Raw genomic sequence first — 24592 nt, 5'->3', positions numbered from 1 at the left:
CTGTACGTCTTTAAAATAATTTAAATAATTCATTTTTTATGCCAGTCTTTTGATTTTAACTGGCTTGGCTCCGGACCATAGCTTTAGACTACAAGCATTGTAACAGCTGTTAATCCAGAAATGCCACTGGAGTGGGAGCAGCTTTAACAAATACAATGTAAACGTCATGTGGTTTATAAGTTAAACGCTAGCACTTATTTGCCTGTAAGGAGTTACTAAGACACAAAAAAGCCAAGTGTGCATTGGTGATAGACCCATATGGCATTTAGACTATGCCACAACTTTATTTATAAGCAATCGTATCACTCAGATTGCATCGGAAGAAATGGGTAGACCTCTATTTGAGATGAAGCACGCCGGAGAAACAAAGTCAGTGATGTGGAAATTAAAAACCAGTAAAATACCAAAGAAATCTGTTAGTGAAGTACTTGGCAGCACTGATGGCAAAGGGAAAACAGTGCAGCATGTCTATGAGCAACCACCCTGATATCTTTGGGTGGAGGGCGGTATACAAATTCAATCCATCAATCCATCAACAATCCCACTAGGGCTAGTAACTTTGCCCAGGCTCGTCAGACATTTCCCCAGCCACGTCGATAAGTCCAAAATGGAACAGAGTTAGCTCTCAAAATAAGCATGAGCAGGAATCTCCCCCCCCCTCTAATCTCGCAAATTAACTTGTGCGGAGAAAAGAAAAAATCCCGAAAACTACGCTTTTTAAAAAAAATATTGGTGCTGCTCTCGCCTTTGCGCACGATCTTTCTTTTTAAACAAAGAAAGAGTAAGGCGAGATCCTACTCGCCACCCCCCCCCCGCGCAGCAAAAGAGGCTTGACGGCATTTAATTTCCAGCAAACCTTTCGGGAGTTCCTCCCCCAGGGAAGGAGAGCTCGCGCGGCGGCTGAGCCTCGAGGGCCCGGCGCTGGGACTCCCTTCCGGGTGGGGGCGGCAACTCTGGCGAGCCCCAAAGGTAGGCCTTCGGGGCCCGAGCAGGCGCTGGGAAGGGACCGGGTGGCGGTGAGGGCAAAGCCGGCTTCGTGCCTCCCCGCTCGAGGGAAAGGGCGGGCTCCGAAGAAGCTCGTCCCGCTCCGGCCTCCGACGCCAGGCCCGGCCAGGGCCTCCTCGCGACCGTTATAACGGCTCAACAGCGCGTTCTCCCTCCCTCCCCCCTCCCCTCCCCTCGCCCACCCGACTTTCTCCCTCACAGCTACCGGAACTAAACCGCGTGCTTTAATATTATATATAAATATATATATCTCCGATGGTTCTTCTTCTTCTTCTTACCCGCGCCCCCGCAGCCCCGACTCCACTATCGTCGCCGCGGCCATTTTGAACTTCCGAACTCCTCGACTTCCACCGCCGCCGCCGCCGCCGAAAGCTGAAGCGATTGAGACGTCGCGCATGCGTGCCGGCAGCGTAAGCCGAGCCGAAATAGTAATAATAATGATAAAAAAAACCCCGCACACCTCGCTGGTCGCTTCGGCAGAAACCGGAAATGAGGTGAACGTCACGAGCCCGGAATTTGGTAAACGTAACTTCCTCCAGCTGCTTGTGAGGAGCAGGGGTTTTGCTCGCGGGAGATGTAGCCCCATACTTCCGGTTCCCATTTGCCAGTAGCTTATGCGCGAAGCTGCCAAGCGCAGCGTTACCATAGAGATCGGAGGGCGAAGCGGGTTCCAGTTCCGCTGAACAGCCCCGCATATGGCGGCGTCCAAATGGAAACAGAAAGTGAGGGGTGTAACTCTTTCCCGTTTCTATGGTTCTCGAGGCTGAGCGTAGGCGGATGGGAGAGGAAGAATGGAATGTTCTGCTTTTAGGGAGCGTCTCTAAAAAGTCAGCCGCCGGGCGCAGTAGATTTGTTGATGCATATAGGCCTTTCCAGGGATGCTGGAGAAAAGGCAGTGGTGCAAACGAAGACTGCTCTCCTTAAGCCAGTTACTTGAGAGTCGGTTGCATTTAGCTTACTTATACTCAGAGTAGATTCTTTTTGAAATGAATGCGCCTGAGTGGCATAGGTCCCTGAATTTCAGTGTTAGCCATCAACGTCAGTAAATCCACTCTGAGTACAGATGAGTTGACGTCTACTTCTGGGTGGACAGAGAAGAAGGGCCCGATCCTATGCTGTTATCTCATGTGATGAAGCCCCCGCACGGGACCAAGGAAACCTTGAACGTTGCAAGATGCACACTTATTTCCAATATATATATGCCATCTTATAAGCGTGTTCTCAAGGCACCCTGCAACAAAGAAGTAAAATGAATTTATGATATGTAATAAAACCTTAAAAGCGGTGTGAAAAATCTTGATAAAAATGAGTTTAAACCAGAACAGATTAAGAGAGCTGGAAAAATTGCCTGGTGCCAAAACGGCATCAGGGTGCAGGTGCCTGGGCAATTCTCTAGGGGGAAGCGCTGCTACTTGGTACCCCTCGGAATAAAATCTTAAAGTGCGCATGGAGATAATAAATCTCTCGGGTGCCCGGGTCTCAAGCCATGAAAGGACCGACTCGAAAAGTGGAAAGGCGTTTCTTTGAATCCCTCGACCTCCCGCCATCGGTCCCATTGTCAACATTTTCACCTGCGTATTATTATTACCTAATCCATATTTTACATCTTTCCATGTTATCTATTGTAATCGTTACATTACAAGTGTTATTAAAATCCTGCTAATGTTTTCATCTGCTTACAGTGGTCTCCTAAATAAATTGTAAATCCCCCCCCCCCATTCTTTCTTGAAGTTGTTGTCTTCTTAGTTCCTGAGCTTTCTGGTCAGTTTTGCCATGATATTCCATCAGTTGAACAAAGAAAACCCTACATATGGTTATGTATTTGGTAATGTGATAATTTTTTACAATAAAAACTATTGCAAAAAAGAAAAGAAAAGTGGAAAGGTGTGGTAACTTTCAAGTGTAACAGGGATGAAGGAAACCATCTCGCAGTCCTGCTCCGAGGCCATTTGCACATGCTCCCTTAGCGCTTTTGGTAGGAGGGGTCTTGGGTATCTGCAAGGCAGCCTTGGCTTGGGAAGTTGGTGAGAAAAGCAGGGAAGGGCTTGGAGGAGCGGAAGCAGATCGGGACCAAGGGAAGCCATCCTGGTTTAGCTCCCCTGCGGAGGGGAGCAGAGGGGGAGATCCTGCCTGTCTCCCCTCGCCTAAGCTTGCGTGCGCAAGGTTTTCTGTCGCGTGGCGGCGGCGGATGATTTCGCAGGGGCGCAAGGACCCGAAGTTCTCGCTGATGGATCTGCGCAAAACTTTTACCCATGGGTAACAAAGGTAGATTTCTTTGATGGCCGACCCTGAGCATGAAAACCGGAGGAGGGGTTTTGCTGGGCTCCTTCCTGGAAGACAAAAGCACAGCCGCTCCGTAATACAGTATATTGCCTTGTGCGCGCGTTAAACCTCGTACTTTGTGCATACTTCCCTCTTCGGTTTTCAAATCGTTGCTTCTGTCCCTAGTAAAGAGGAGTCGGTGCATATTTACCTCGCTTTATTTCACTGTATGATTTGTTTCCCCATTCCCGTGCACTTGAATCTAGAGGGGATTCGACCCGTATTACGTTAAATGAGTGCAGCATCTGCGATGTGTTCTGCATTTTCCAACCGCTTTTAAGAAGCGTTGCAAAACAATGGTTGGCCTAAATAGTACGAGATCCCTGTATCCCTCCCTGTGCAGGTTTGTGTTAACTTGATGTTTGGAGTTAAAGATGCTGTGGTTTTGCTGGGTTTGTTTGTGAGCATTCATTTAAGATCAGCGCTGTATAGAGCTTAATTTCTTTCCCGAAGTTAGCGCTTCCGTTACAGGAAAAACTCATTTTTCAAGCAATATACTGCAGGAAAAGGCAATTAATACAGGAAGAGCTTTGCTGGATCAGACCAAAGGCCCATCTAGTCAAGGGTCCTCTATTTGCCCAGTAGCCAAGGGGAGCAGGCCATGGGTTTCAGTTCTTGCATGGCCTCTCACAATTGGTGTCACTGCTATGTACACGGAGTGGCAAAGTGCCAGGGAGGCCAGCACTGCCCAGGCAGCCCAGTGAAGTCAACTTACACCAACATCCTCCCTCCCTTGCCTCTCTCCCTCTTGGTAAGCCACAGTGATGGCAATGATGGGAGGCCAGGGAATTGCTCCTGGGAGCCAACCAGCTTCCTTTGGAAAGCCTAAAGCAAAGCATGAGCGCAACAACCTGTTCCCCACTTGGGCTCACCAGCAATTACTATTCAGAGACATCCCACCTCCGGTACACAGCCATTGTCCTCCATGAATTTGTTTAACCACCTTTTGAAACCATCCCAGTCGATGGCCACCGCTGCCTTGTTTTAACAGTGTGTTGTGTGAACACACTACCCTTGGGCTGCAGGACACATCTTTAAGCACCAAACTTTGAAGTCCTGTTTGGAATTTAACTCCATAGGAACATTTGGACTTGTAAGTCAAGTAGGGATGGGCGATATCCGGTTTTGCAACATCGCGATATATCTGTGTATCACAGCGTTTGAAATCAGGATGGAGCTATATAGAGGCATTGGCTGGCTTCACGGTTTCCCCCAAATTGTTATTTTTTGCATAGCACGCGCGCGCACACACACATACCATGACTTGTGTTACACTGGCAGGTCAAAAATTATGAAACCGATATCGCAATATGGACTTCGAACCGGTTTTGGATGATCACCGGTAGATCACCCAGTCCTAAAGTAAATATCTTCAAGATGAGGGTTGTGTTGGAGGGAGGAAAGAAAAATGACCCAGAATAAAAATAAAATATGACTACTTGCTACAGTGGCTATATTCTGCCTCCATGGTCAGAGGTATTATGCTTCTGAATTGTAGTTGCTGGAAACTGCAGGACAAAATATCGCTGTTGTGCTCACGTCCAGCTTGTGGGCTTCCCATGGGTATGTGGATGGTCCCTGTGAAAACAGAGGGCTGGAGTAGATGAGCTGTTGGTCTGATCCCGTTGGGCTGTTCTTCTGTTCTAATAAAAGTAGAATTTCTTTTCATGTTTCTTTGTACTGACCACTGTTTTGATCATTGATCTGCTTGTTTTGAACTCCCAGGAGTCCGGAGCAAATTCACCAATGATTGAAAAACAAAACAACAACAACCCAATAACTAATAAGACCGAAATACAGTTTGTAAGTAGACTTTCAATTTTTGAATGCGTTGGATCTTTCCTCACCATTCATATTTTAACTTGACACGTTATTAACGTCATACACATTCATCATATTCTTTCAAACATACTGTATTTTCTATAAAAAAATTAACCCACAATTTGCAAACTGCAGTAGAGTAATGGATAATTCAGTGTGAGTTTATTTAATGGGGGGATGGGGTTTTAACCGGGGTGTGTGTGTTTTAAATTGTTTTAAGATGTAATATGTTAATTTGGATTTTTGTATTTGTGGAGTGGGAGATTGTTTAGGGGCTTTGGTTGGGGAATGTACTTTTTATCAGTTTGCATACATTAGCATTGCTAATTGTTTCAATTGTGTATTTTGTGCTTTTATATTATAACGTTGTGTTGTAAATCCACCCTGAGACCTACGGGTAAGGGGCGGCATACAAATTTATTTTAAGAATAGAAATAGCAATAATAAGAGCAGTAATTTAATGTAAAGCATAAAAATGGCTTTTGACATATTATCGGCTAAGGATTGGGGGGTGGAAGTACCCCACTACTCTAGAGGGGTGGATAGCTCAGTTGGTTAGAGCATGGTGCTGATACAATGGTACCTTGGGTTAAGAACTTAATTCGTTTTGGAGGTCTGTTCTTAACCTGAAACTGTTCTTACCTGAAGCACCACTTTAGCTAATGGGGCCTCCTGCTGCCGCCGTGCCGCTGCTGCACGATTTCTGTTCTCATCCTGAAGCAAAGTTCTTAACCTGAGGTAATATTTCTGGGTTAGCGGAGTCTGGAACCTGAAGAGTTTGTAACCTGAAGCGTCTGTAACCTGAGGTACCACTGTAATGCCAATTGCTGCATATTCCAGCGTTGCAGGGAGTTAGACAAGATGATCTTGCATCCCCTTGAGACTCAACGTCACCCAATCTGCCATTTCTCCCCCTCCGTAAATTTACATTCACATTCATCCGGTGCTATACCAGCTGGGTATATCCTGGAGTACAGGATCAGGTTTAAGGTGCTGGTTTTAACCTTTAAAGCCCTATACGGCCTAGGACCCTCGTACCTACGGGACCGCCTCTCCTGGTATGTCCCACAGAGGAACTTACGGTCTTCAAACAAAAACATCTTGGAGGTCCCAGGCCACAGAGAGCTTAGGCTGGCCTCAACTAGAGCCAGGGCTTTTTCGGCTGTGGCTCCGATCTGGTGGAACGCTCTGTCACAAGAGACTAGGGCCCTGCGGGACTTGACATCTTTCCGCAGGACCTGCAAGACCAAGCTGTTCCACCAGGCCTTTGGTCAGGGCGCAGCCTGAGTCCCTCCTTGGCAATGTTCACAGAACTCTAGCCCAATGGTTGCCATCAATTTGATTTGAATTAATTTTATAATGAAATGATTTTTGAATGTTGTACTATTTTATTGTTGTTAGCCGCCCTGAGCCCGGCTTCAGCTGGGGAGGGCGGAATATAAATTATTATTATTATTATTATTATTATTATTATTATTATTATTATTATTATTATTATTTTATAGGTTGTTAATTTCAACACAATGAGCCGCCGTGGAAACAACTGGGCCTACACCGAGGTCATTGACCTCCTGGATATATGGGGAGAGCAGAAGATCCAGAAGCTGCTTCAGAGCAGCTACAGAAATATGGACACGTTCCAAGTCATTGCAAGCGAGATGGCCAAGCGGGGACACGAGCGTACTGCCCAAGAGTGCCGAACCAAGACTAAAACAATGCGGAGGGATTACAAAAAGGCCAAGGACAACCCCTCCTCGCTGGGCGGGCGCATGACGTGCCCTTTCTATGAGCAGCTCGATAGGATATTGGCCGGCGATTCTGGCTTCCAGCCCCCAAGGAGGCTACCACACGCTGCTCTGCCGGAGGAGTCATCAGGGGATACCAATTCCCCGTGTCCCCTGGCGGAAGGAGCCGCACCCGTGGTGCCCGAGGACTATAGCGAGAGTCCGGATCAGTTTTCCCCATGCACGCAGATCGCCGTGGAGATCTCCGACTCTGCCACACCCAGTCCCATGTTCTACATGACAAGGGCCGTCTCCGCGAAGCCTGCAAGCATGTCTTGGCCAGCAGCAAGTAAGAACTCTGCTTTGTGCCTGGGAGAAAATTGTAGCAATGATAATAATTTTATTTTTTATACGTCGCCCAGGCTGACTGACTGGGTTGCCCCAGCCACTCTGGGCGGCTCCCAACAAAATAATAAAAACTCAGTACAGTGGTACCTCAGGTTAAGTACTTAATTCATTCCGGAGGTCGTTCTTAACCTGAAACTGTTCTTAACCTGAAGCACCACTTTAGCTAATGGGGGCCTCCTGCTTCTGCCGCGCCACCGGAGTACAATTTCTGTTCTCATCCTGAAGCAAAGTTCTTAACCTGAAGGACTATTTCTGGGTTAGCGGGGTGTGTAACCTGAAGCGTATGTAACCTGAGGTACCACTGTAAAACGTCAAGCCTTAAAAACCTCCCTGAACAGATGCTGCCTTCAGATGTTGCACCTTGTGAGATTCTGTGCATTGGTCCGCCTGCGCTGTAGCTGTGTTTATTTATTATGTTTTCTTACATTTATGTCCTGTCTTTATGGAACCCAAGGGGCAGGTGGTGCTCAAACGGTCTCCCACCCAAGCACTGAACAGACAAGCTTGGTTTCAGCAATGGGGTGGAGGAGAGGGCTATCCATGGCTCCAAGCCATGATGTCTATGGTCAGTCTCCAAAGTTGGCGGCAGCAATGCTTCTGAATAGTAGGCCATTCTTATGTGGCCTGTTCCTTCAGGCCATTCCCTGGGAGTATGCTGCTGCTTCTAGTTCAGGACAGTGCTTGTGTACTTATGCTACTCTAAGCTTTTCATAGGTATTTGGTTGTCTAATGTGAGAACGAAATGCTGGACCAGGTGGGCCTTTGGTCTGATCTAGGACTGGGCGATATATTGATACACCATCCAAAACCGGTTTGAAGTCCATATCATGATATTGATTTCATCATTTTTGACCTGGCAATATGTTGCGAATCATGATGTGGGTGTGTGTACAGTGGTACCTCAGGTTAAGTACTTAATTCGTTCCGGAGGTCCATACTTAACCTGAAACTGTTCTTAACCCGGAAGTAAATGCTTCCGTATTCGAACACGCCTCGGAAGTCAAACATGAAACGCGGCTTCCATATTGAGTTTTCTGTTTTGAGGCTTCTGTTTTGAGTTTTTGGTTTTCGAACGTTTTGGAACTCGTACAGTCTTCCAGAACGGATTATGTTTGAAACCCGAGGTACCACCTTATAGGTATATTGTGATGTTTAGCTGGTGATATATCACAATATTGAAAACCAGATATCGCCCAGCCCTAGCCTGACCCAGCAGGCCTCTTCATATGTATAAAACATATTAATTCACACATCTTTTTTCGTTCCCGCTAGAAGTTGATCATCCAGCTCCATCCCTCTCCTCTATGTTCCTCAGTAATCCTGGCAGCTCATCAACCAAAGGTTCAAGAATGGGTAAATATGAAATGATAACATGACGAGATAAAAAAAACCCAGTTTAAAATGAGTGTATAACCCCCCCCCCCCAAGTGTTTCTGTTCGGTATTATAGGGACAGAAATCCCCCTACCCATGTTAAAGTTGTTTATGTATTTAGCAACAGCAGGATTCTATATGTCCCAACCAAGGAAGAATGGATAAGTAAGATAATAGACTATGCAGAACTGGCAAAATTAAGACAATCTAATTATGAGTGTTTTACATAAGAATGGATGCCTTTTTCAGACCATTTAAAGAAATATTATAGTATGATGAACTTGCAAGATTTGAGCTATCAGCAACAGAAGTAATTAGATTATAATATTGTGGTTATGATTTAATAGAAGATCGGGTACAGCAGAAGGGGAGAAACAACAACATGGAAAAATAAGAGAAAAGATGAAATTGTGTTTTGATTGTATCCGTTAAAAATGTTGAAACTTAATAAAACATAACTGCGGGGTGGAGAATGGGTAAATACATCACTGAACTCATTTTGTTAGTATGGTATTTAACCTACCCAGAGTCCTTTTGTATCACATTGCAATGTGCACTCTCCTTTTTAATATATGGCTGTGTGTGTGTGTGTGTGTGTGCGTGCGCGCCTGTCTATCTTCAGATGCAACGGTGGCCCCTTCGTCGGCTCTGCTGCCCAACTGCCCGACTCTGTCTTCCGAAGGGCGGCTGACCAGAGTCCGAAAGCGCCAAAGAAAAACCAGGAACGACTTGGTCATGGAATTGTCACGAATAGCAGACAGGAGGGTACAGACCGCAACTGACAGAATCCTGTCTTCCTTGAACCGGTATGCCACCGCAGACCTTCAGGACCGTGAGAGGGACCGGGCAGACACGGCGCAAATCATTGCCATCATGCATCGCCAGACAGAACTGCTGGAATCGCTGGTGCAGATGCAGTCCGTCGAGCAGACGCCGGTGTCCCCTGCACCCTCGTGGCACCCTCGGCCACGCTCCGCTATCTCTCCCCCCTCCCGTTCGGGTGTCCCCAGGAGGACACTGGTGCCCCGGGTGAACCACAGGCGGAGACCACAGAAGTACAGCCCTTAACTGTACTACTGAAGAAGAGGGTTTTCTAGTTAAAGTTGCTGGGTGCTACTGGAACAATATATTGAGAGCCTACACCCAAAGGCATTTGTATTAACGGCTGGAGTTTCTAATGCTTAGAATAGGACATAAACAGTGAGGCATAATATATGCTACTGAAGCCTCAGTCGTGTACCCATTCTCCTGAAAACGAGCCCCCTTGAACTCAATGGGACTTACTTTTGAGTAGTTATGCATAGCGTTGTACTCTTAAGTTTTTGGATTTAGATGCTCCAGAAGACTGTTTTGTAGCATACGTTCCAAAGACACCAAGATTAATTATCTGGTTCCTTATTGGCCCTGTGGGTTAGACACTTAGGTGCTAAAAAACTTAATGGGTCCTCGCCTAATTGTGTTGATGGCCAATGCCACCACCCCCTCCACATCTTCCTTTTTTAAAATTTTGTATTCCATGAAACGTCATTTAAGTTTTAAACTCCTTGCCCCCTGTTTTAATTAAAAACACCCTGTTATCGTCTGGGAGGAGGCATAAACATGCAATGGTTGGGGTGAGATCAACAGTGGTTCTTCCAGTGGTGCAACAATAAAGCTTGCTAGCACATTTGCAAAGCTAAGCAGGGTCCGTTATGGTTTCAAATCGGATGGGGGACCATGTGTTGAGATTCTTGCATTTCAGAGGGTTGGACTAGATGACCCTCAGGACCCCTTCCAATTCTACAATTCTGTGCTTCCCTCTTCTCCTTGGTTTCTTTGTCCTCTTTTGATAGGTGGGTCCAGCTTTCTTCTATGCAAACAGGATAAAGAGGATGGGCATATACTATGGACATAATACATGAAATTGTGTATCATGTAGGGTGGGGATATAATATAAATTAATATCAAACATTTATTTAATGCTAACCATAAGCTAGTTGAAGTATAGACCAGAACAGTAATGCAGTCCTTAAACATAGGGTTTTGGACACTTCCGTGCATCAACATGCCATGGCTAAGGCTTGGTCCTTTTCTGCTTAATAGGAAGTGGGAAGAAAAAACATCCATTTCATCCCCCTTCCTCCTAAATCATCGCTTTTGTAATACATAGAAGTCAGAACATTTCCTTTCCTGGCTGAAAGCATGACATCCGCTGCACAGCTATGGCCTGGCTTCCGTGGTCCATCTGCAGTGTAGGGAGGTGAGGAATTGGCATGTCTTGATGTCACTGGTAGATACAGGCTTTGAAAACCATGGTGCAGACCTGGCCCTCGGATGTTTATGTTGAGTAGGTGAGATGGGTGTTGCAAGGAGAAGTTACAGATGGATTTAAAAACGAGGCTGAGAAGGTGGAAGGTGGAAGGACTTCATCAGCGGAAGGTAGGGCGAGGCGTGCATTCGACCTGGAGAACAGCAGGACACGGAAGATGCCATGCAGGCTGATTTCAGATGAGCTTGCATAGGTGAATGAGGGTAAAAACAAGATACATGGGAATTGGAGGTGGAGAGTGTTAAATGCAGGGCTATTTTTCTAGGTGCCGGAACTTAACATCTCCCTTCTCTTATAATGCCAATGGGGCCCACATGAGAGGTGGGAGACTTTCTGGCTGAAACAATGCCATGGCGTAATAACTAAAAGCTAAGTGTTGGTTGTCGAGATCAGTAGGGATTCAGTACAACAACATAAGGGGAGGGTGATGTGATCAGAGGAAGGGAAGCAAGAGTTCTGTTTGTTTGCTTCTGGACAACATCTCTGCTCGGTGGTAGCACTGCAAAGGAAGTAAGGGAGCAAAGTATCTCACAGGAGAGGTACCATCTAGTGAGTGTGGGGGTGGCTCTCTTAATCCCCCCCCCCGGCTTTTGTTTTTGTAACCTGTGCCAGTTCCACTGGCCTGTTGGACTAGCAGCAATAAATGGGGATTGGCGCAACTCCCATCTTGGTTGTTGACACTCAGCGCATCGCATGAGCATGCCTGCCGTTCTATAATCGCTGCAGGAAGTAACTGTGTAAGACAAAGGTGCATGGCTTAGTGGCATGCAGCGAATACAGAGAAGGCTTAGAGATACCCAAAGTAATGGTCTTCAGGATCTTTAGGAAATGCTACAGTTGGAACATGGAAGCCACAGTGCATGAGTGGCTTTAAAACTTACTTCCAGGGATCTTTCAGTGAGGGAAAAACAACTGGGCAGTTTTTACCAGAAGATAACTTCCTCACTGCTGTTTATCTCTGTCGCCATTTGCAGACACCCAAGATTATTGCGTATGTGCTAGGGCAGAGCTTTCCAAAGATTTTCATGTTGGTGGCATACTTTTTAGACGCGCATCATTTCGCGACACAGTAATTCAGTTTTACTAGCAAACCGGAGGTTAAACTAACCCTGGGAGGAGAACAGGGAGAATTTGTGCGACACACCTACACACTGCAGTCAACACACTAATGTGTCGTGACACACAGTTTGGAAAGCTTTGTGCTAGGGAATATCGTTGGATCGCATGGGGCAGCGGAGATATCCTACAGGACTGACTTTTGCCCTGTTTGGGGCTGCTTAAGCCCGACAGCAGGTGTGGGGAAACTTTGGCCCTCCAGATGTTTCTGAACTTCAACTCCCATGGTCCCTGGCCTTTGTCCATGATTGCTAGGGATGATGGGAGTTGTAGTTCAGCAACATCTGGTGGGCCGAAAGTTCCCCACTTCTGCCGTACAGTATGCCCCCTAGTCCTTGGCAGATGCGTGGAGCAGCAAGCCAGTTTAAAACATGTTAAGACCACTGGGACTAGATACGTAAAGGCACACAATACCTATAACTTCTTGAAAGAGTGGCAACCCAGTTGAGAGTGGTAGCCAGTTTTGACTTGTTGGATAGAATTAACAGGTGAATTAGTGGGCTTAAGCAGTTGTGGAGAGGCCATACCACAGACCTTTGGAGAATGGGGAGCAAATTATTTTTGTCTACAAAAAAGCAATCGATGAGAATTGTGCTTACCATGGATTTGACAGGTGTGCTAGGTCCCTTGTTTCAGCAAGATGCCAGGCAAGGGTTGTGTCGAGAAATACAAGGGTTATCCTAGGTTAGAATGGTATTTTAGCTTTCTTTTGTAATGGCAAATGTCTTTGCTTGCTTGTATTATAAACCCTGCTTCATAAAAACTTTGTTTCAAATCAAATTTGCCTCCCTCTCTCTTTCTGCATGATGTGTTATCAGCAGGCTGCATGCTCATTGGATGTGGTTTAAGTAGGGTTAAGTATTCCAACCTGCTTCAGGCAAGGGATGCAAGGCGAATCAAGGGAGGGATAATGGTGAGGGACGCGGGTGGCACTGTGGGTTAAACCACAGAGCCTAGGACTTGCCGAGACGGCGGTTCAAATCCCCACAATGGGGTGAGCTCTTGTTGCTCGGTCCCTGCTCCTGCCAACCTAGCAGTTCGAAAGCATGTCAAAGTGCAAGTAGATAAATAGGTACCGCTCTGGCGTTTCCATGCGCTGCTCTGGTTTGCCAGAAGCGGCTTAGTCATGCTGACCACATGACCCCGAAGCTGTACACTGGCTCCCTTGGCCAATAAAGTGAGATGAGCGCTGCAACCCCAGAGTCGGCCACGACTGGACCTAATGGTCAGGGGTCCCTTTACCTTTAATGGTGGGGAAGACAACCCAACTTAGGTGCAGGCAGCTAGAAAGGAAGGGAGCATGAAGACCTGTTGGGGGCACACACGGGATCTGCAACCACACTGGTGTGATGAGTCTGCTTGGGTACAGAACTCTGCCCAGAGGAGGCCAAACGGAGTGGCACTAATCTGTCGCCTCATACCTGACCAGTATGCTTCCGAGCACAGTTCAAAGTGTTGGTGCTGACCTGTAAAGCCCTAAATGGCCTTGGCCCAGTATACCTGAAGGAGCATCTCCACCCACATGATCCAGCCCGGACACTGAGGTCCAGCTCTGAGGGCCTTCTGGCGGTTCCCTCACTGCGAGAAGTGAGGTTGCAGGGAACCAGGCAGAGGGCCTTCTTGGTAGTGGCGCCCGTCAGATGTCAAGGAAATAAACAGCTATCTGACTTTTAGAAGAAATCTGAAGGCAGCCCTGTTAAGGGAAGTTTTTAATGTTTGATGTTTTATCATGTTTTTAATATTCTGTTGGGAGCTGTCCAGAGTGGCTGGGGAAACTCAGTCAGATGGGTGGGGTATGAATTATTATTATTACCTCACAATTCAGAAACATTCAGTCATATTTACTATTTGCACTGGGGAGTTAAGTGTAGTGGTGGTAGGGAAGACACAAAGGTTTCAAGGTTAGATGATATCCCGTCTTTGCCGAGCATTTGTCCCCATTCATTTGCAGAGACAGGACAACTCATCCTGATTTGCTTTCAGGTTGTTTATATGTTTTCCTGTTAGTCAGTCATCTCACACTTGGGGCCTCTACTCCCTGCAGCTTCCCCCAGCCGGTGGGTTGTCAGACCCTCTAGGTTCGTCTCCCCTCTGTGTAGCTAAATTCATGGAGACTCGTTAAGTTGTGGCCTGATTAAACCCAACATGTTAACAAGTGTTCCAAAGGGCGTGTGATTTACCAGGGACAGGTACCAGAAAACAGAGGCAGTTGGGGCACTTAAGCAGCGAGTGTTAGCTTAGTGCAGAAGTGGGGTTCTGCTGTGGGGTGCATTTTGGGGAGTGGGGGGTGTCTCTCTGTGTGTGTCCCTGCAAGCTAGTAGTGCGCTGGGCCAGAGGCAAAAATAGGCAGAGCACTCTGTCACCTCCCCTCTTCTGTGCCACTACCATCTATTGCTAACTCTCCAGTCTGTTTCCCCATTTCCCCCCTCCCTTGCCACTAGCCCGAAAGGTTGAAGGTTACACTTTGCCCAACCCCTGGATGAAAAGCTTTGTGGATGAAAACTGCATGGGAGTGCATCTGAGCACTGAGGTTCCAGAAGGAAAGAAGGAATATCTGCTCAAGCCGCCTTGTCAACATTATTTTGCAGTTTCCTTAACCATTTTAGCCCCATCGCTAGCCCCAAAGCAGCAACTTGAGATTCAAGGTTCTGCAAAGGAAACGTTTCATGCTTACGCTCAGATAACTCCAACACAGTTTTGATCGTGCTTTGCTGCTTTTAAGGACCCACAAACAAAAAAATCAGAACAGCATGTAATTCTCTGAAGCAGAGGTTTTAAACCAGTGTGCCATGGCACCCTGGGGTGCCTTGAATGATGGTCAGGGGTGCCGTGAGCAACAGTGGCCTCTGTTCCTATTTCCTCCCCTCCTTTTATTCCCTCTCGCATCTCTGGCTTCCCCAAGGAGAGGAGACTGAGGGAACACTCCACAAGGGTGTTCAAAAAAGGGTGAGCGGCTGCCAGCTTGGCAGACAAGGGGTAACATAACTGGGCTCCTGAGCCCCACAGAGGTGCCGCAGAAAGAAGGTAGTTGGTCAAGGGAGCCATGGACTCAAAAAGGTTGAAAACCTCTGCTCTAAAGTCTGGAAGAGTTTTTGGTAACATTCACTGATTTCCACTCTCCTCCTATTCCAGAAGGGGGCACCAAAAGGCAAGTGCCTCTCTCATCTTTATTTAATCCTCTTCCCAGTACTGGATTTACATATAAAATAAGCAAGCTATAGCTTAGGGCCCCACTCTCTCGCGGCCTCCCGAAATTTTTTTAAAGAAAAACAACAACTGGATGTACATTTCCAAAATATAAGATAAGAAACAAATAAAATAAAACCTACATATAGCAACAGTGTTTTGTGTTGTGTAGGCTCCCCGCCTGCTCCCTAAAATATCACTGGTTTGCTCATTTCTATATCAATTACTTTGATAAAATGCATATTTTGTTATGTGCAAATGGCTTTAGATATCTATTAGGTCCATAAATTACCATATAGCATATATTCAACACAAAAACAGCAACAATTTGTTGTTGACAAAGGACAGCTGGACATATAAAGGGCCCCATTACCTATCACTTCAATTATGAACACACAGAGCTGCCTTATACTAAATCTGGCTGATGGTCTGTCTAGCTCAGGGGTCAGCAAACTTTTTCAGCACGGGGCCGGTCCACTGTCCCTCAGACCTTGTGGGGGGCCGGACTATATTTTGAAAAAACAAATGATGCAAGAGCACAATGAGCCCCGGTGGCTGCTTACCTGTGTCTTGCGAACAGCAGGGGCTGGCAGCGGCAGTGGCGGAGGGACGATGAGTGGCGTGCGAAAGGGCTCCAGAGAGGGGCTGCTTAAAATGGCGGCAGCTCGAGCGCTGCTGCTGCTGGCACCAACAAAGCCCAGCCCCCTTCCTCCTCTAGGCAGGGCAGGGAGAAGCCAGGAGGAGGGGGGGACGAGGCGCCACCGCTGTCGTGTGAGGGAGAGGGAGGCAGAGGGAAAAAACACGCACGCTGGCGATCCATGCAGTGATTCCCAGACCATCCGCAGGCTGGATCCAGAAGGCAATTGGGCCTGATCCAGCCCATGGACCTTAGTTTGCCTACCTATGGTCTAGCTCCCTACACAAACTGGCAGCAGCCATTCAGGTTTTCCTAGAGGTTTCCCCCTAGCTCTGCTTAGAGATCTTGGGGATTAAATTTGGGGTCTTCTGTGTGTGCTCTGCCATGGAGCTCCAGTCCTTCCCTTGCAAAGATGATGATTACTTTAGAGTGATGTAATGAGATCAAAATGAAGAACGTTTGCATAGTTTTCTATGTGTCATGTTCAAAACAAATGCTGTGTAAGATGCAACAAACACAAATTTTACATAATCTTTACAATTTGGAGGGAAGCAATCAAGCTGAGCACTAGCATGTACATCCAAAATAAACTTATCCTTAGTCCTAAAGAACTTCAGTATTTTTCCTGGAGGCCACAAATGTCTGGGACCACCACTTATTATTACTTCAACTATCATGAGAAACTGCAGGAGTTTGTGTGGAATAATCTCTTACATCAAACATATTACAGAAGAAATCAATTTAAACTGGATTTTTCAGCGTGATCAGGAAAAATCAGTGATATTTGCCCTGAAATTTTGTGTAGCTATCTCAGAGCTATAAGGGAGGTGGGGGGGAATGTCTCTCCATTAAAGCTAAAATCCTCACTTGGCCCAAGAGATTACCTTTTCCTCACCTAGCAGTACAATATTATCACCTGTTCTGGTGCAGGCTAAATGATCTCTGCTTTCCAAAAAACTGAATTACTGTCCCACTGAAGACATTGAAAACACATTAGCTTGTAGGGAGATATAGGACCCAACCCCCCTTCCTGTCCTCAATAGCTTCACCTCAATTAATATTCCTGCAACAAGGAAGGAAGCTCACACAAGAGTCCCCACTTCCAGAAGTTTTCAAGGGCTCTCTTAATCCGGATTCCTCTAGCAATAAAAGAAGATGCCTGGTTGCTACATAATTTTCAGCACATGTTAAACACATCAGGTTACTCAAGTGTTTTTAAGAGAGCTCTTTTAATCAGTTTAAAGTCTCTTCTAGTGCTGCAGAGATTTGGAAAACAGTTATTCTGCACTCTTAAATAATACTGTCTAGCTAAGAATCAGAAGAACTCGTTCTGTGGGAGCTATTATGCGTGTTTAACTTGTGTGCATTCAGCTTTACATGTGTGGAAATTTAAAAAATAAATAAATGAAAAGGGGGAGGAAAGAGGGTGGGTTTCCAGGGAAAATGACTTTGGCAATCCCACCCGCCATTGAACCCAATGTGTTTTGACTGTACAATGGTACCTCAGGTTACATACACTTCCGGTTACAGACTCCTCTAACCCAGAAATGGTGCTTCAGGTTAAGAACTTTGCTTCAGGATGAGAACAGAAATTGGGCTCTGGCGGCGCAGCGGCAGGAGGAGGCCCCATTAGCTAAAGTGGTGCTTCAGGTTAAGAACAGTTTCAGGTTAAGTACGGACCTCCAGAACGAATTAAGTACTTAACCTGAGGTACCACTGTACGTGATTCAAGCAGGATTCCCAGCACGTAACCCCAGCAAAAGATGCAGGCTTGCTGTAATAATCTCTGATCTAAAGACTGCCAAGGCAGGTTTCAAGGTTGGCTGAGCTACGAGGGAGGCCTGAGGAGGCGGATTGGAGTTTTCTGCACGTGCACCGAGAGCCGCTGTCACACCACACTAGACTTGGCTGCTAATAATTTTTCATGGGGTGCCCTCAGTGGTAAAGCAAACTCGGCTCCTTGACACATCCGTCCAAAGCTGGTATTTCCTTAACTACACAAAGTAGACTTTTGATTGCAATTGCAGTAGTCAGAGCAGTGACAAGGTCTCCTTTCTGTTCAGCGAACAAGAGCTCATTTACTGCACTTGCGTTGCTGCAGGAGTTGCGAAAGGCATTGTGGAAGCCATCATCTACAGTTTCTTCCCCCGGCAATTCTTTCCGGCTCTAAGCATTCTTTCCAGCATTGTAAGTATTCTTCCCTAAAAACCCCTGCGGCTCTGAGAATCCATTATTTTTATTTGTTAATCTATAGCAGTGCATTATATATATTTTTTTAAAAATAATTTTTATTAACAGGCCAATCACATCACATTATTCAAATCACATTAGTTCCAGATTATACAGCCAAATTTTGTTAAGGGTACCCATACATCAAGCTCGGCACGAGTCCAAAATTCCGGATAGCTCCAGGCATCACATATTTTACTGCTTTAAATTAGACAGTTCTATCCAGTTCGATCCAGATAGTCCTTTATTACTTTCTTTCTCATCTTGTTGTTATCATATATTCCTTTCTTTGTGATCTCTGATGGTTCTCACAAGCAGACTGGAAACTGGCGTCTCTGTGTGGGTTTTGTACTCTTCAAAAACTATCTCTCTCAGGGACAGCCTCTGTTCGTCTCTTCCATAAACAAAGTTAACCTTTGGTCTGTCTTTTATTTTTCCTCAGGCTAGCCAGATATATCAAACAAATCAGGGGGCTCTGTCATGTCAAACTTACATTCCAACACTCCTTCTCTTTCGAACGATCCTGATTCTCCTCCCCCCTGTCCTTCTTTCTCCAGCAAGCCTGTCTTGGCGAGACGCCATTTTTTAACTGCATCATAAAAATTTTCCTCTTCCTCACCGTTCACCAGTCTTCTCTTCTGTTGTAATCCATCCCCACACAGTTCTTAAAATCCTGCTTATGATTGATAAAAACGCGACGATCTTATTTCTTTCTGGGGTGAAGGGTTATTAATATCACATTGTGTAAAGAAAAAAAGTTTTTTTCCTCCACCCCCCCTTCGTTCCAAACATACAGTCTCCTACTGGTGATTCATCAGAAGATTTACTTATCCGTCCGTCACTCCCGGTCACAGAGGTCCATTAATCAGCAGTCTTATCTTGAGCTTTACTTGATGTATGTGCTTCAGCTTCCTTTCCAATCATATATTTCCAATTATAATTCCGAGCTGAAGCAACCAGCACGCGCTAATTGGAATTGGCGTCAGGAAGAGCTGACTTCACCGAGGGCTCGTGCCAAGTGTTCGGCACTCCCATCTCTCGGATCAGGGAGTGCATTGTGAACACCGCTGGCAAGACAGGGTCCCCCACATCCTGGGGGGGAAGGCAAGGCTGCATACTTCCCATAGCAGCCCCTTAAATACCTCGTATGGGTCAGAGAGATGTTATTGTCGGCCATCTTCCAACGCGCCACCTGGTGGCCCCCTATAGCAGTGCATTATAGTGGTTAGTGTGCTGGAGATAAACAAGAGAGACCCAGGTTCACATCAGCCATGGAGTTAACTGGGTGACCTTGGCACAATGTCTGTCTTTTGGCCTAGCCTACCTCACAGGGCTGTTGTGAGAGGAAAATGGGAGAGGGGAGAACCATGCATCCCGAGTTGCCTGGAGGATAAAAAGGGACAACCTGACCCTCACCCTGTTTGTAGAAAGAAAGGTTTGTTACTGATTTGTGTGTTCAAATCCAGAGACCTCCCCACTAAATAAATTCACAAATGACTTAAATTTTAGTTTTGGTTTTTGGCAGAATTTATTGATTACAGAAGGTGAGTGGTTGCATAGGCTCTGGTTTGACTAGCTTGCTGCGCTCTTGCAGGCAGCGCTGACCCAGGGCACCAGCAAAGGGCAGCCAAGGGTGAACACCTGGGAAAGTGAAAAGCCAGGTACAGACTCTGTTCATCACCCAGATGCCCCCCTGGACACAGGTACAGGCACAACCACTTCTCAGGGGTTGACCAAACCAGTTGAGTCCCTAGATTCCTTTAATGGAATACCCTTCACATAGGGATGGCGAGACCGCTCCCCCATCCCTATCACCTGAATCACTGCCTATCCACAACCTTACAAGTTGTGACAATTTGCTACACATCAGGCGAAACCCAAATGGCAACAGCCAATCAGCCAAGTGGGGAAATTCTTACCGTGCCCCTGTCCCAACGGCAGATGACACACGACAGCATAGCAAGGTCAATCGCACAAAGCCCTAAAATTAGGGAGAGGTGGGCGGGTGTTCCGAATGCACGAGCCAAAAGAGGAAGCTCTGGGTCATGTGCAATAGGTCCCTCAATCTGTTTGGACTGTGTCCCATTGGTCAGATTGAACCCAACATCGAGGGACCTACCAATTGGGTGTTGTGGCATACCAATCAAACCCACCCACAACACAGGGGGTCAGTCTCTAGGTCTCACCGCAACACATGCCCTCTTTTAGGGAGGACACGATAAAGCAACACAGAAAAATGGATAGCTCAGCTATATATTCCTTCTTTGGACTAGATGATCCTCAGGGTCCCTTCTGACTCTTCAGTTCTATGATTTTGTGATTTTATGTTATATATTGAGGTGCATTAAACTGTTCAACATCACACAGCTTGTCTTGTTGTCTTTCAAGTCTGCCACAAGTTAAATCCATTGTTTTTCTTACTCCAGTTCCCGATCTTAATGAAATCATCGTTATATTCCAGTTTCCAAATATTCTACACTGGGGTGGTCCAACTTTTCATACCAAGTGTTTTGCAAGTGTACTTTGACATGGAACCTGCAGGTTGCATGCATATGGCAGCGGGGGTGGGGTGGGGAGTGAGGCCAAAATTTGACGTGCCCCCCCCCCCAGCCTTCATGCTGCCTTCCCAAAGCCGATAAACAAGGCACTGGGCTTTGAGAAGGAACATAGGAGCCAACTCCTAGGGGATGAAGGGGCTTCAGCTCCCCTCATAAAATATTTGAGGGGACTGGACTGCCCCCCAAAGTTGGTGAGCATTGCCATTTAAATGGTGTGCGTACACCGCATCATGTGATCGGTTATGCTGGGCAGGACTTACTTGCCCCCCCAATATTTTATTCAAGTTGGCACCCATGGGAAGAAAGCACAAAGTTCTGTCAGGTTTCTAGAGCTCTCCCACCTCCTTCCCAAAGCTGGAAAACCTCTACCTGGGCTTTGGGAAGAAGGAAGACTCAAAACACAGCACCTGACTTACCCGGCTTTGGGAAGGCAGCATGAGGGCTGTGGAGGGGCGTAAAATATTGCTGAGGGCCACCACAAAAGGCATTGAAGGCTGCATGTGGCCCTCAGGCCGTGTGTTGGACCGCCTTGTTCTGCACAGTTTAGTTATCCTTTGGGGTTTTTTTTTAGATTACTAGAGAAGGGGTTGCCATTTTGGTGGCCGGTGGGCACATTTCAAATTTTGGAACACCATGGGCATGAGCTCCCCTTAGGTATCAAGGATGGCAAACATGGGGAGCTAGTGATCCTCTGGATGTTGATGGATTCCAGATCCCCACAGCAAAAGCCAGCCTAGTCAATGGCAATGGATGATGGGAGTTGTAGTCCAACAGCATTTGGAGGGCCACCACTTCCCCACCCCTGAAGTATAGCTGTTAAGTTGTGGGTGAACATATCAGACGACACAGCGATTCTTCAAACAGCTCTTGTTTATTCACAGGCCAGAACTGAACTGAACTGAAGGGTTCAGCCAGCCTGCTTATATAGAGCTCCAGTACAAAGCAACAGTAGCAACTTTCTGTAACTATCCAATCACTGAACGTCACTTTCAATTCCTTATTTGCATATGTGGACCTGAGTGAAAACTATCTACAGTATCCCCCTCCTGGCCCAGGGTGAGAACTTCTGTACATAACAATAGCTTCCTACCCCATCCCATTATATCACATTTGGGGGGCTTAAAATGTTTTCCCAGCGAACTGGCAAACTTCTCCTCCTCCTCACACAAAAATAGACGATGGCTGCTTGGGATAAAAGCAATACATTCTGCACACTGTGTAGAAAGCTTTCATTTATTTCCTATTTCTACCCTGGTTTTTTTTGGAAAGGATTACAGTCTTCATTTTGTGCCTGTCACATTAAAGTTCAATTCCTCATTGCAGGTTCAACTTCCCTCTTCTTCCTAATGTTCTTAGACTCCTTTTTGTTTGCCTGAAGCATTTGTGTACATGGAAGTTACGTCGCCATGGTTATCGCAAGACCTCCCTTCCTGCCAAAAATAAAAAATAAATAAAACTGAGTTAGATTCCTTGACTTTCCACACAAACAGTCTTTGTGTCTATCTTGGCATTGTGAGTTCTATGAGGCACACATTTAATACTTAAAAAACAAAACAAAAACCAACCCACAACCCTAGCAAAGTAAAATGAGGTGAATACGCCGTCTATATTAATCACCCTCCTAAACATATGTTATCAGTGCTGTGATACAGAGATGGTGACACAGTGGGGGAGCTAATTAGCATCCATCACATGAAACCACAGAAACGACATGGGGAGCCCTGAAAATTATAGCTTAGAGGCAAATTGTGTGGATTGACTGCATTGCACCCAGAATTGCTTGTGCAATTATCTGCTTCGGATAATTCATCTTTATTATTGTTATTATTATTAAAGTTAAGTTGCTGTTTTTTGTTTTTAAGATACTTAGGATAGCTCAGGGCAGTCTAGGCACCCCACCGTACTATCCTATACATGTGCATCTATTTAGAAATACAGTGGTACCTCGGGTTACAGACGCTTCAGGTTACAGACTCCACTAACCCAGAAATAGTACCACGGGTTAAGAACTTTGCTTCAGAATGAGAACAGAAATTGCACAGTGGCAGCAGGAGGCCCCATTAGCTAAAGTGGTGCTTCAGGTTAAGAACAGTTTCAGGTTAAGAACAGACCTCTCGAATGAAATAAGTATGTAACCAGAGGTACCACTGTATGGTAAATAAGTTCAGTCAAACTTACTCCCAGGTAAGTGGAGATAGGGAGATGCTCTGTGATACAGATATGCAGTTTGGTGTAGATAGAAGGGACATACGGATAAAAAAAATAGGGGAAGGCTGGTCATTATTTTGTACTTAACCAAAATATAACAAGCAGAGCATGCATAGAGTTTTGTATACATCTCATCTATGTGCAGTCATACCTCGGAAGTTGAACGGAATCCATTCCAGAGGTCCCTTCAACTTCCAAAATGTTCTGGAACCAAGGCACAGCTTCTGATTGGCTGCAGGAAGCTCCTGCAGGCAATTGGAAGCCGTGATGGATGTTTGGGTTCCAAAAAACATTCGCAAACTGGAACAATCACTTCTGGGTTTGCGGTGTTCGGGAGCCAAAATGTTTGTCTTGCAAGGCGTTCGGGATTCAAGGTACAACTGTACCAAAAAAAATATACAGTGGTACCTCGGGTTACATACACTTCAGGTTACAGACTCTGCTAACCCAGAAATAGTGCTTCAGGTTAAGAACTTTGCTTCAGGATGAGAACAGAAATCGTGCAGCGGCGGTGCAGTGGCAGTAGAAGGCCCCATTAGCTAAAGTGGTGCTTCAGGTTAAGAACAGTTTCAGGTTAAGAACGGACCTCCGGAACGAATTAAGTACTTAACCTGAGGTACCACTGTATATATAAAAAGCTCCTTCATTCTTTCAATCGGCAATGTTGGCTAGATACAGTTTTGTTTTATCCTTTGCCTTAATTGCTTATGTTGGCTGAGTGGCCGGTAATGTTATTGGCAAAGCTTTCACATTACTTACTGTATTCCCCAGCACCTCACATTGGGAAGGCGTTGCCACTCTTTTGTTCCTTTTGTGGTGTAAGTGCCGTGAGTCATTACAAAGCACATAAGTTTAGATCCATGCAGAGATGCTTAGAGAGCATTCAGCTGAGGACAGGACTGAGAAAAACTGGCTTCCTTTTCATATCCCAGTGTCAGGGACTGGTTGGACAAAGAGGAATGGTGGGAGGCACCAGCTGGTGAGCCCACAAGGGAAGGAGACTCAGAGCCTGGGGAGTGGTGGTGGAATGACGATGAGTGGTCAGAGAGAGAAGAGGGAGGAGACTGGGAGGAGGAGGTGTCGGAAATTGAAGAGGCAACAAGGTTTAGTGAGCACGGAGAGTCTGTGGCAGAGAGAAGCCCCAACTCAGAGGCAGAGTGGAGGCAGGCTGCAGAAGAGGCACAGGTGTCTCCCTCTCCTACTGCAACAAGCTCCCCTCCTCCTTGGCCATACTAACAGCTAAGAAGAAAAAACAAAATAAAAAAAATTCCTTCGAGTAGCACCTTAAAGACCAACTAAGTTAGTTCTTGGTATGAGCTTTCGTGTGCATGCACACGAAAGCTCATACCAAGAACTAACTTAGTTGGTCTTTAAGGTGCTACTCGAAGGAATTTTTTTTATTTTGTTTTGACTATGGCAGACCAACACGGCTACCTATCTGTAACTGGAGCTAAGAAGAAAGCAATCCATCCTAAACAATAAATAAGTATTGGGTAAAAACCAATAACCAATAAGAGTCATACCCAGTGCTGACTAGCGCTGGGGAATCTGCGGCCCTCCAGATGTTGTTGGGGGGAAGATATCCCCCCCCAGAAAGGTCAACAACTTTGCCTGGATTTTCACTGTAGGGAACACGTCGACTCTAATTGAGGATCCAATAAGGGCGTCTACCAATGCAAGTTGTCATCCTGTGCTCC

General features: G+C 46.1%; 3 protein-coding genes across 7 annotated transcripts in view; 1 reads left to right on the top strand and 2 right to left on the bottom strand.

The window, feature by feature from the left end:
- Window positions 1-1666, bottom strand: part of PRP4K (pre-mRNA processing factor kinase PRP4K) — a 32122-nt gene extending 30456 nt beyond the window's left edge. For all 3 annotated transcript variants that reach the window (XM_079984920.1, XM_079984921.1, XM_079984922.1), the window contains exon 1: window positions 1284-1666. In XM_079984920.1, coding sequence (XP_079841046.1) covers window positions 1284-1651 — 368 coding nt within the window. In that variant the 5' untranslated portion in view covers window positions 1652-1666. The remainder of the gene's footprint in view (window positions 1-1283) is intronic.
- The window catches only part of CDYL (chromodomain Y like), a 401628-nt gene that overhangs the window by 369358 nt on the left and 7678 nt on the right, over window positions 1-24592 (bottom strand). The gene's annotated exons all lie outside the window — the stretch shown is intronic.
- LOC307220893 (uncharacterized protein) lies at window positions 3005-12857 on the top strand. Of its 2 annotated transcripts, XM_079985063.1 has the most exons (5): window positions 3005-3270; window positions 5053-5130; window positions 6654-7221; window positions 8553-8633; window positions 9276-12857. In XM_079985063.1, exons 2-5 carry the CDS (start codon window positions 5074-5076, stop codon window positions 9719-9721), a joined length of 1152 nt encoding a protein of 383 aa, XP_079841189.1. In that variant the 5' UTR covers window positions 3005-3270; window positions 5053-5073; the 3' UTR covers window positions 9722-12857. The 2 variants fall into 2 exon arrangements, with proteins under 2 accessions (XP_079841189.1, XP_079841190.1); XM_079985064.1 differs by lacking the exon at window positions 5053-5130.

Source organism: Podarcis cretensis, assembly GCF_951804945.1.
Source record: "Podarcis cretensis genome assembly, chromosome: 7".
Classification (NCBI taxonomy): domain Eukaryota; kingdom Metazoa; phylum Chordata; class Lepidosauria; order Squamata; family Lacertidae; genus Podarcis; species Podarcis cretensis.
The sequence above is the reverse complement of the archived record's forward strand: the minus strand, read 5'-3'. Positions and strand labels throughout refer to the sequence as shown.